At 34.9% G+C, this 13,542-nt stretch overlaps 1 protein-coding gene across 18 annotated transcripts in view; it reads right to left on the bottom strand.

Moving 5' to 3' along the window:
• The window catches only part of DLG1 (discs large MAGUK scaffold protein 1), a 261,526-nt gene that overhangs the window by 108,841 nt on the left and 139,143 nt on the right, over positions 1 to 13,542 (bottom strand). For all 18 annotated transcript variants that reach the window (XM_081571476.1, XM_081571481.1, XM_081571470.1 and 15 more), the window contains one exon: positions 10,010 to 10,063. In XM_081571476.1, coding sequence (XP_081427602.1) covers positions 10,010 to 10,063 — 54 coding nt within the window. The remainder of the gene's footprint in view (positions 1 to 10,009; positions 10,064 to 13,542) is intronic.

The following is a 13,542-nucleotide window of genomic DNA, read 5'->3' as shown; positions in this document are numbered from 1 at the left end:
CTTAGAATTCAGAAGCTGTAATGAGAGGAAGCTCAAAGACCCTACGAGGTGATTCAAATGAAGGAGCATCAAAGACCTTTGGCCAAAAGCCCCAGCTGCACTTCTACCCAGCAACTGGCATTGACTGTCAGCCATGGTGAATGAGGCTGTTTTGGGTCTTCCAGTCTTTTCCCATGTCCCAGCCAAGATCATGTAAAACAGAACTATCCAGTTAATCCAGAAAATCATGAGAAATAATTATTTTTTAAGCCACTGTGTTTCACGGTGGCTGTTATACAGGAATGGAATAATGAAACAACAGAAGAATGAAATCTATGTAAACCACTTTGCTTTCTTTACCATACTAGAAGAAACCCACCCCTAATTAAGATTCAATTCAGGAGACAATTTAATCACATCATTAAACACATTCAAACTGGGCTTCTAAATGCAAAGAATACATTATCAAAACCACAAATTATCATTTCATTAGTGTAAAAGAACAAAAAACCGACGATGTAATATTTTCAAAAGCAATATGGTTTCCAGGAAAATTACAAAATGGGTGATTAGTTTTCTTTTCATAATATCTTTATAAAATGCGGCTTTCAACAGAAAAAATATGCTTGGCTAATGCGTTTATCACTCTCAATAGAACAAGCTGAGAAGGAAACGAGAAATAAAATTAGAGAAGAGAAATAAAATAAAATTAAATCAATCTTTAGACAAAATAATATATTACTGACAAAATATTTGAGTTTTTTTCCCATCCTCAAAAATAGAAAAGCATAGATTTAGAATACTTCATGAGAACTGTCATTGCTAGTACTTTCTAGGTTTAGAATTTAGTCCTAGTAACAAAATGGGATTCTATATTAAGGATGAAGGTGAAAGCTGGAGAAGTGGATTGGGGCCTGATTGTGAGACATCTTGAATGTTTTCCTGATGAATGAAAAATATTCATGGAAATTTTGGAGCATCAAGTAGGTTTAAGTGTTTTCCAGAAAAAGAACCATGGCAGTGTGGAACACAAGTGGAGAGAAATTAGAGAAAAGTAAATTGGTAAAGAAGTTATGGAAATAATTTGGGTAAAAGGCAAAAATTCTAAAGACACTTAGGAATAGGTAGTAAATTCCTAATTATAAAAAAATCTTAATATTAGTGGAAAAAATTTCATAAAGTCATAACTAAGAACAACTTATCTATAATCAACTTGACTAGGAAAAAAATCAGATTACACAACATATACAAAGGTGAGTTGTATTCCACTCATCTCATATGATTTGGGGCTTCCCTGGTGGCTCAGCTGGTAAAGAATCCACCTGCTATGTGGGAGACCTGGGTTTGATCCTTGGGTTGGGAAGATCCCCCGGAGAAGGGAATGGTTACCCACTCCAGTATTCTGGCCTGGAGAATTCCATGGACTGTATAGTCCATGGGGCGGCAAAGAGTCGGACACGACTGAGTGACTTTCACTTTTCAATATGATTTGGGACAAGAACTACACTTTTAATTAAATGCTGTTTTATAATATATTTTATTATCTGTAGAAAATCGCTCCAAATTGCTCTTAATTTTTACTTGGTTGTTTTTGAGTTTTTAACTTTTCTACATCAAACTGTCCAAAAGAAGTTTCTGTGATGATGTAAGTGTAATATAATCTGTCTTGTCCAATACAGGAGTTACTTACCCACAAGTGACTACTGAGGGCTTGTAATGTGACTATTGCCAACAGAAAACCCATAAATATCATTGAATTTTAATCAATATAAATTTAAATGCCAACATGTGGCTAGTGGCTTGCAATTTTGGAAGATGTAGCTCTAGGTGAATCATTAAATCTAACTATATCCCTCCAAAATACATGCACATATTCTCTTTTTATCTCTCCTCCTTCCCGCTTTCCTCTCTCCTCCCCCGACTCCAAATACACATTCTCTTTTTTGGTTCTATGATTGGCACTATACCAAATTTACAGATTTATCTGGAAAAAATGATCATCTCTACTTTATCTTTCTGTTCTGCAACAAAAACTGCTCTGTACTTAAGTATTCCTCTATACCATCAATAAGTTTCACAGCTTTCTGACAACAAACTATATTTCCTGGTAAGCTGATTGCTGTGTGTGTGTCACTCATTCAGTTGTGTCTGACTCTCTGTGATCCCATGGACCGCAGACCACCAGTCTTCTCTGTCCATGGAATTCTCCAGGCAAGGATACCGGAGTAGGTTGCCATTTCCTTCTCCAGTGGATATTTGTCCTGACCCAGGGATCAAACCCACATTACAGACAGATTCTTTACTATCTGAGCCACCAGGAAGACCACATATGTGGCTTCAAGCTGATTGCTAGGTATTCCATATTTCATTGAAAGAGTTAATAACTCATATTTCCAACTGGTTTTTGCTAGTATATTTGAATACCATTCATTAAATACCATTTAATATTTAAGTTGTTTTAGCTTTTTAGAAAGATATAATTTGCTTCAATTATAGATGATATGCCATAAAGAATACAGATGTCCTTGGCCCCTTATTCCTAAATACTAAAATTTTCTAAACAGCTTGCACTAATATATCCAAACAGGACAGACAGATCCTAATACATAATAGATACTAAAACTGTTCAAATAAAGATACAAAGAAGTCAAATTTAAGACTTCTCTGTCATTTAAGGTTCATTTCAGTAATACCTTTCAAACTATAGAGTAATACATTAAAATTCAAGATTTTGCCTATCAACATTCATATGACTCACTGTGTGATTGTGATTGTGGAAGTTGCTCAGTTGCATCTGACTCTTTGCAACTCCATAGACTATACAGTCCATGGAATTCTCCAGGCCAGAATACAGGAGTGGGTAGGCTTTCGCTTCTCCAGGGGATGTTTCCAACTCAGGGATCGAACCCAGGTCTCCCATATTCTTAGGCAATTAAAAACCTCAAAAGTCTATACCATCATAAGGTAGGAATCTAAAAATAAAAATGTACTAGGAAGAAGAAAATGTTCTTCCTAATGAAAAATCAACATTACTAAATACAAAATATTAACTCTAAAAGAATTTATTCACGAATTTTTCCTAAATAATGAATAGCCATTTAGGCCAACTTTAAAATAATATAGTTATCAATTAAACACACAGGAAAACTGAAGCTTTCTTTTCAACCCCATGGACTATAGCCAGCCAGGCTCTTCTGTCCATGGAATTCTCTAAGCAGGAATACTGGAGTGGCCAAAGAACTGAGATTCCACTAGCTGTTTGTTATGGAATTAAAGGGGATTAAAACAAACATACAAAAACCAAAACCAAAACAAGAAACAAAAGATGAACCCAAGACAAATGATAAATACATCATCAGACAAATAACAACGAAAACAAAGGAACATACACACACACACACGCAAAACCGAAACAGAATTGACTAACGATTTATCTCCAAAATACACAAATAGCTCATACAGCTCAACACCAGAAAAACAAACAACCCAATCAAAGTGGCCAGAATACCTAAACAGACCTTTCAAAGAAGACATGCAGATGGCTAACAGACACATGAAAAGATTCTCAACATCACTCATTATTAGAGAGACGCAAATCAAAACTACAATGAAATATACCCTCACACCAGTCAAAATGACCATCATCAAAAATTCTATAAACAATAAATTCTGGAAAGGGTGTGGAGAAAAGGGAACCCTCTTCCACTGTTGGTGGGAATGTAAATTGATACAGTCACTATAGAGGACAGCATGGAGATTCCTTTAATATCTAGGAATAAAACTACTATATGACCCAACAATCTCACTACTGGGCAAATATCCTGAAAAAACATAATTGAAAAAGACACATGTAACCCAGTGTTCACTGAAGCAAAATTTACAACAGCCAGGATATGGCAGCAACCATGACAGATGAATGAATAAAGAAGCTGTGGTATATACATACAATGGAATATTTATTGTTGTTGTTCAGTCACTAGGTGGTGTCCGACTCTTTGGACCCCATGGACTGCAGCCCACCAGGCTTCCCTGTCCTTCACCATCTCCCAGAGCTTGCTCAAAATCATGTCCATTGAGTTGGTGATGCCATCCAACCATCTCGTCCTCTGTTGTCCCCTTCTCCTCCTGCTTACAATCTTTCCCAGCATCAGGGTCTTTTCTAATGAGTCGGCTCTTCACATTAGGTGGACAAAGTATTGGAGTTTCAACATCAGTTCTTCCAATGAATATTCATGACTGATTTCCTTTAGGATGGACTGGTTTGATCACCTTGCAGTCCAAGGGACTCACAAGAGTCTTCTCCAGCACCACAGTTCAAAAGCATTGGTTCTTTGGCACTCAGCTTTATGGTCCAACTCTCACATCCATACATGACTACTGGAAAAACCACAGCTCTGACTATATGGACCTTTGTTGGCAAAGCAACGTCTCTGCTTTTTAATATGCTGTCTAGAACTGCCATAACTTTTCTTCCAAGGGGCAAGCGTCTTTTAATTTCATGGCTGCAGTCACCATCTGCAGTGATTTTGGAGTCCAAGAAAATAAAAGTCCGTCAGTGTTTCCATTGTTTCCCCATCTATTTGCCATGAAGCGATGAAACCAGATGCCATGAACTTAGTTTTTTATTAAATGTTGAGTTTTAGCCAACTTTTTCACTCTCCTCTTTCGCCTTCACTGAGGCTCTTCAGTTCCTCTTTACTTTCTGCCATAAAGGTGGTGTCATCTGCATATCTGAGGTTATTGATATTTTTCCCGGCAATCTTGATTCCAGCTTGTGCTTCATCCATCCCGGCATTTTGCATGATGCATTCTGCACATAAGTTAAATATGCAAGGTGACAATATACAGCCTTGAGGTACTCCTTTCCCAATTTGAAACCAGTCTGTTGTTTCATATCGAGTTCTAACTGTTGCTTCTTACCTGCCTACAGCTTTCTCAGGAGGCAGGTAAGATGGTCTGGTATTCCCATCTCTTTTAAGAATTTTCCACAATTTGTTGTGATCCACACAGTCAAAGGCTTTAGCATAGTCAATGAAGCAAAAGTAGAGGTTTTTCTGGAATTCTCTTGCTTTTTCAACGATCCAACAGATGCTAGCAATTTGATCTCTGGTTCCTCTGCCTTTTCTAAATTCAGCTTGAACATCTGGAATTTCACAATTCATGTACTGCTGAAGCCAGCATGGAGAATTTTGAGCATTACTTTGCTAGCATGTGAGATGAGTGCAACTGTGTGGTAGTTTGAACATTCTTTGGCATTGCCTTTCTTTGGGATTGGAATGAAAACACTTTTTCCAGTCCTGTGGCCACTGCTGAGTTTTCCAAATTTGCTAGCATATTGAGTGCAGCACTTTCACAGCATCATCTTTTAGGATTTGAAATAGCTCAACTGGAATTCCATCACCTCCACTAGCTTTGTTCATAGAGATGCTTCCTAAGGCCCACCTGACCTCACACTCCAAGATAGTTGGCTCTAGGTGAGTGATCACACCATCGTAGTTATCTGGGCCATTAAGATCTTTTTTGTATAGTACTTCTAAATATGCTTGCCACCTGTTTTTAATATCTTTTGCTTCCATTAGGTCCATTCCATTTCTGTCCTTTATTGTGCCCATCTTTGCATGAAATGTTCCCTTGGTATCTCTGATTTTCTTGACGAGATCTCTAGTCTTTCCCATTCTATTGCTTTCGTCTATTTCTTTGCATTGTTCACTTCCATTCAGTTCAGTTGCTCAGTCATGTCTGACTCTTGTGACCCCATGGACTGCAGCATGCCAGGCCTCCCTGTCCATCACCAACTCCCAGAGTTTACTCAAACTCATGTCCATTGAGTCAGTGATGCCATCCAACCATCTCATCCTCTGTCATCCCCTTCTCCCCCAGCCTTCAATCTTTCCCAGCATCAGCGTCTTTTCAATTGAGTCATTTCTTCGTATCATGTGGCTAAAGTATTGGAGTTTCAGCTTCAGCATCATTCCTTCTGATTCAATAATCTGATTGAATAATTGAATAATTCTGATTCAGTAATCAATAATGAATATTCAGGATTGACTTCCTTTAGGATGGACTGGTTGGATCTCCTTGCTGTCCCAGGGACTCTCAAGAGTCTTCAACAACACCACAGCTCAAAATCATCAATTCTTCGGCGCTCAGCTTTCTTCATAGTCCAACTCTCACATCCATACATGACTACTGGAAAAACCACAGCTTTGACTAGACGGACCTTTGTTGGCATTGTTCACTTAGGAAGGCTTTTTTAAATCTCTGCATGGTGTTATTTGGAACTCTGCATTCAGATGGGTAATCTTTCCTTTACTCCTTTGCTTTTCACTTCTCTTCTTTTCTCATCTATTTCTAAGGCCTCCTCAAGCAACCATTTTGCTTTTGCATTTCCTTTTCTTGGGGGGAAAAATGCAAAAAGGAGTATTACTCAGCCACAAAAGCACCACATTTGAGTCAGTTCTAATGAGGTGGATGAAACTAGGGCCTATTAACAGAGTGAAGTTAAGACAGAAAGAGAAAGACAAATATCATGTATTAACACATATATATGAAATCTAGGAAGATGGTACTGATGAACCTATTTTCAGGGCAGCAATGGAGACACAGACATAGAGAACAGACAGGTGGACCCAGGGCAGGCGAAAGAGAGGGTGGGATGAATGGAGAGAGTAGCATGGAAACACATACATTATCATATGCAAAACAGATAGCCAGTGGGAATTTGCTGTATAATGCAGGGAGCTCTAACAGGTACTCTGTGACAACTTAGAGGTGTGGCAGGTGGGAGGGAGGTTCAAGAGGAGGGGACATGTGTATAACAAGGGCAGATTTATGTTGATGTATGGCAGAAACCAACACAATACTGTAAAGCAATTATCTATCAATTAGGAAAAAAAAGAATACTGGAATGGTTAGCCATTCCCTTCTCCAGGGGATTTTCCTGATCCAGGGATCAAACCCACATCTGCAGATTCTTTACCATCTAAGCCACCAGGGAAGCCCTGTGTAAGAAAGCTACCAAAGTAAAATTAAATGAATTTTCCTAATCTTTACTCTTTATGGTTTTATGGAAAATACAAAGGAATAGTTAGGAATTATTTCAACAAATTTCTTCATTTCTGCTCATTACCAGAACCAGGAAGACCTCTAGAATTTTTGCTTAATATTTTAGTATTTAGGAAAAGAAAAGGAATTCAGAGAGAGAATCAGACCCAATGCCAATGAAATTATAGTATCAATTAATACTTAACACTGAGTTTAATACATCATACTTAATTGTACAAGAGTGAAAGCTTCCACCCAAGGATCAGGACCAAAATAAGAATGTTTGCTCTTGCAATTTCTATGAAACATTTTAATGGAGGTTTTAGCCATGGCAATTAGGCAAGAAAAATAAATAAAAGGCATGTTTATTGAAAAGAAAGAAGTGAAAATATTTGTTTGTATATTATATGACCTTATGTAGAAAATCCAAAGGAATCTATAATAAGAACAAAAAACAACAGAGCTAATTTATGAGTTCAGTAACACTGCAGGATAGATCAATACCCCAAAATCCCTTATATTCCTGAACACTAGCAATGAAAAATCCATACATAAAATTAAGAAAACAATTTCATTTATAGTATCATTAAAAGAATAAAATACTTAGGAATAAATTTAACTTAAAAAGTATAAGACAAATACATTGAAAATTTAAAACCCTGTTAACAAAATTGAAAATGCAAATGAATGGATAGACAATATGTTCATGGACTAAGAGACATAAAACTAATAAAATGACAATAATTCCCAGATACTGTATGCAATGTCTGTTGCTGTTGTTTAGTCATTAACTCCAACTATCTGTGACCCCATGGACTGTAGCCCACCAGGCTCCTCTGTTTATGGGTTTCCCAGTAAAGAATACTAGAGAGGGTTGCCATTTCTCTCTCCAAGGGATCTTCCCAAGCCACGACTGAACCCACATCTCCTGCATTGGCAGGTGGATTCTGGGTGGATTCTTTACCTTTCATCCACCGGGGATGCCCATGCCAATGTTTACCACAGCACTATTCACAATAGCCAAAAGGTGGAAATGACCCAAGAGCCCATCAAGAGAAGGATGAATAAACAAAATGTAGCACATTTATATAATGAAAAATAATTTGACCATAAAAAGGAATGAAGTTCTAACACATTCTACAACATAGATGAACCTTCACAACACTACGCCTAGTGAAAGCCAAACACAAAAAAACATTTATTGTATGATTCCTTTTTAAAAAAATTTTATTGGAGTATAGCTGATTTACAATGTTGTATTGGTTTCAGGTGTACACGTATGATTCTACTTATAGGAACGGTCCAGAAAAGACAAAGCCATAGTGACAGAAAGTAGATTAGTGATTGTCAGGGGCTGAGATAAGGGCAAAATTGGGAGTGACTGCTAAAGGGTACAGGGTTTCCTTATAAGGTGATGAAAATGTTATGGAATTTGAAAGTGGTGGTGATGGCACAATGCTGTGAATAAACTAAAACCACTGAATTGTACACTTTAAAAGGGTAGATTTTGTGGTATGTAAATGTCTCAACATAAAAAAAAAATTTAAGGTGGAAAAAGCTGAAAAAGAATTGAGATATAAATTCAAGCTGAAACAATGAGTTAATATACTTTATGGTATCAAACATTATTCTAACAAAGGATCAAAAAATTTATTAACACACCATGCTAGTGACAGTATAGGGTAAAAACATTAATAATTTTTGTTGAAGCATAATGCTAGAAAGTATAATTTGGCAATAATGATCAAATCTAAAAATTGACACACCCTTTGAGCAATCTATGTATACAAATATATTCAGATTATATAATTGCATATATACACAAAACATCTATACAAAAATTCTCAGTGGAGCATTGATTTTTGAAACACATATATCCTTATTTATGCACAAAATATTTACAGAAGGATATATATATATTAATATATATATACATGTTCTTTTAATATATATACTATATACACACATACAAACATTTTATGCCTAAGGCAAGAGGAACTAGAAGACTAGGAGTAGGGGTGAAGAAAGATTCACTTTTCATTGGATATACCTTGGTATATATCGAATTTTATACAATGTATATGCATTACCTGTTCAATTAACTTAATTTTAGCAAGCATTGTGACACTAGCGAGCAGGGTGGGGGGGGTGTGATATATAATGCAACAGTTGCAAGTTTTCTTATTTTTATTCATCAACTCATAGCTAGTATTTAATGATCAGAGCTTAACAAAGGAGTAACAAGTAAGTTTAAAAGCCATTCTGGAACATATTTTAAATTTCAGAATTAAACTAATTAGCCACGAAGAATATTACTAAACATTTAACAGTGTTCTTCAAATATACACAGACTATAAAGCCAAATAAAATGTTTTAAAGTGTAGATGAAAATCAACTACAGTTCAAAAATGAGAGAAAAAAGATTTTTATAATCTATTAAATTATGCACCATTTGATTTTTTTAAAATGCACAGGTATAACTTCTACTTAAACATCTCCAAAGATACTTTAGGTGGGGTGAAATTGTTAAGATTCTGCTGTTCTGGCTATTTATCTGTAGGAGAAAGAAGACTTTTTAACAAAATAAGTTTAGAGAGAAGGAGCAATCAATTTAAAGTTACAAAGTTATAACTGTTAACACATATAAATTCTGGTCACTAAAAACCTAGTCACTCAATTAGACTTCAAAAATGACTCTTTGATTATATGCCACTGTGTAAATGACCACTGGTGAGAGAGAGCCTGTAGTGAAAGCTATTCATTTTAATTTAAAAGTGAAATTTATTTCAACATTTCTGCTTTGTAAGAGCATGGGGAAAACAAAAAACAAAAAAGGACATATGTTTCATTTACTTTAGCAATTACAGCTCAGTGACAGAGCATCATAAGTACAATGTATTAGAGAAAATAATGCTGTGATTTTTCTATCTGTATCAAAACCTGAACAGGAAAAACAGAATTATATATGGTGATGAATGAAACTTACATAAGTTGATGTTTCCAAGCTGTCTGTGTTGACCAGTACTGGAGGAGGATTTGCCTTAAAGAAAGAATTGTAAACGTGTTAGGCTTAACAGGAAAATTGGCACATTACATACTAATGTCACAAATATTAGAAGCATATGAAAGATTTGCTATTTCTTAAATTATAATTTTATATGAAGTTTTCATATGTTAAACAATGTATCCAGTTTCTAGCACCAATGGAAAGAATAGATATATAGGCAGATATTACATTTGGTTTTGAGAAATAAATGATTATTTCTTCTACAACAGACACAATTTATTTAAGATTTGCAAAGTTCACCAGTCTTCTCAAAAAATTCACAAATATTCTCTAATATAACAAAAAACTCATCCCAAATTTCTTGGAAATCACTTCTTTTCTAGTCTCAAGCATACCCTGAAAATTCCAACATTTCATCACCCAGAAAAAAAATTCTGTCTCATACTGAACTGTGTTTAAACAGTGGGGGAAAAGAGCCATACAAAGTAATCCGTCATAAACTTTAATTAGAATACTGGAAACACATTCAATGTAAAAGCCCTCAAATGTTATCAACTGCAATTACTGCTTTTCATCTGTTATTCTAGACCACTCACAGAACATTTAAGGGTGAACCACTCCCCACACCCCCAAAAACACAAGCAGAGTAACATAGATCTAATTAAGTTTGGGATGAAAAAAGCTTGGTTTTCTGCTTAAGATGGAAAGTGTTTGTTATGAAGGTGCAACAAAATTTTAAAAATAAAACGCAATTATTACCAAATGAAAACCAGACCAGAACATACTAGAAAACTGAGGCAACTTCTCTTAAAATTCTTTCTTTAGTATATTTAAAAATGTATAATTACCAAGTCAAATGACATTTTTAGAGAATCAAAAAGATGACTATCCTTTAAATAAATTTTAAGAGATATGCTTATAAAACATTAACAGTTCTTCTACCTCAATTAACTACAGAATTACACACAAAAGTTGTATGAAAGAAACAAAATACACAAAATAACCATTTTCTTCCATATAGATGGGCTTTTCTAAAAGGTGAATATTCAGAGTTCAAATATTTTACATTAATTTCAGCAAATTACTAGATCTAGATGATCATATGATAAAATGCTTAAAGACCATAACATTGCATGCATAAATAATTGTACTGTATGCATCTAAGCTACATGAAGCAGCAAGTTAAAAATGAGTGGGGACAAGGATTACAGTAAAGCACAGGGAACTATATTCAGTATATTAAAATAATCTATAATGGAAAATAATCTCAAGAAGATATATATACACATAACTAGATTACTTTGCTGTACATCTGAAACAATAAAAATCCTGAAAAAAACAAACAAAATAAGTAGGGAATATTGTATTAAATACAAACATAATACTAGCTACTTTATGTGCAGCCCTACCTTTAATGATAATAGTCTATTTTCCAATGATTCAGTGAGAATCAAGCCTAATACTATTTGTGAGATTGCTAAAAATACTATTTGTGAGAGACATTTGAGATTTTATGAACATTAGGAATTATTCATTTCCCAATGACTACTAGGATCTCAAACTGATATTTTTAAATTAAAAAATTAATGGTACAACTTCATCTTATTTTGCTTAAGCAATTACAGAGGAAGGCAAGAAAGAACAAGGCTATTTAAACTTACAAAAGAAGCTACAATCTATAAAAATTATAGCAAGAAAACCATATGGCTTCCTCTGCTCGTTTATTACCAAAAATATAGTGTAAAAAGTTGGCTTTTACAGAAATCTAACTTACACCAAAATTATCACAACCCTAGCTGCTCATGATCATCAACTCATCATCACTGTATATGTTACCTTTTGATTTTAGTTATATAAAAATCTGGTATTGAAATACATATAAATTATATAAAGTGTTAAATTTCCTTCAAGATAGAATAAGAACAATGAGAGATTAGAAGAAGGAGGGGCTATGGATCATATAAGTGCATGAATTGAGGACTGCTGTAGTTGGGTGATAAGTATACATGGGAGTTCACTGTACTACTCCCTTTCTATTTGAACATTTTTGAATTTTTTCATAAACTACAGCAAAACAATTATATTGAGTCAAGTACTCAGCTTGTAAGAGGTTAATAATGAAGGCAGTTGTAAAATACTATGGGTTAAAGCTGTTATTAAGATATTAGCATTCACATCATAAAATTCCAATTTTAAAGTTCAGTTCTGAAACAAGAATACAGACTAGTAAAAATAATTTATAATTTTGGCTTAATGAATATGATTAGATAATTAATATATGTACAATCAGTTTATTTGTAGATGTACCTTAGAAATAATCTGAGTGAATGACCACACCTGAAGGGAAAGCATAGACTTGAAACTGAACAGAAACTCAAATTGAGGATTAACAAGAATTTCATTCAAAACTTATGTCAGATTAAGACAACCTAGCAATTTGAAAAAGACCTATCGCAAAATGTAGTCTAAAATAAGAGCCTATGAACATGCAGCTCAAGAGGCATGATCTGATGGCCTTAAGTTCAGCCACCAAAATAATGTTAAAAATATTTAAGACTGTGTTAGCAGGAAGAGAATTAAAACATTTACCTTAAAATACATTATACTTTTACTTACTAACTTGAAGATTTCTAAATTCTTATATTATAGAATACAGAAATGGTATCTGACAAAGTAGTAATCCATCCCTCTCAAACTTGGAGGTGGTAGGAATGAGGTAGCCCAATGGGCTTGGACGGTACAATAAATATCTCAGAAAAACAAAATGCCTTAACACCAAAGCCAGAACAAGTACTTTAGATAAAAGAGAAACAGAAAAATTTGGCCACGGAATTTACTACTTTCAGATAGCTGAAATAAAGAGCACTAAAACAAAAAATACAATAGCAAATTTGGCTGATTTAAGACCTTGGTATCTATAACTAGGATGAGAGAGAGCAGAAAAGATAACACGGAATTACCAGCTTTACTTAGGGAGGAAACCAAGTAACAGCAACAAGACTTGAGGATAATCTATGTGAAAGTTATTTAATAACTTTCTTGTTGATTTAAAGTTATTTAAATAAGGTTATTTAAGTAACCTTAAATGACACAATTGCACTCATCTCACACGCTAGTAAAGGAATGCTCAAAATTCTCCAAGCCAGGCTTCAGCAATACGTGAACCGTGAACTTCCAGATGTTCAAGCTGGTTTTAGAAAAGGCAGAGGAACCAGAAATCAAATTGCCAACAACCGCTGGATCATCGAAAAAGCAAGAGAGTTTCAGAAAAATATCTATTTCTGCTTTATTGACTCTGCCAAAGCCTTTGACTGTGTGGATCACAATAAACTGTGGAAAATTCTGAAAGAGATGGGAATGAATACCAGACCACCTGACCTGCCTCTTGAGAAACCTGTATGCAGGACAGGAAGCAACAGTTAGAACTGGACATGGAACAACAGACTGGTTCCAAATAGGAAAAGAAGTACGTATTTTGTCACCCTGCTTATTTAACTTATATGCAGTGTACA

Source organism: Giraffa tippelskirchi, chromosome 2, assembly GCF_054371585.1.
Source record: "Giraffa tippelskirchi isolate mGirTip1 chromosome 2, T2T-mGirTip1v1.2.pri, whole genome shotgun sequence".
NCBI lineage: Eukaryota > Metazoa > Chordata > Mammalia > Artiodactyla > Giraffidae > Giraffa > Giraffa tippelskirchi.
This window is presented reverse-complemented; position numbering and strand designations above follow the sequence as displayed.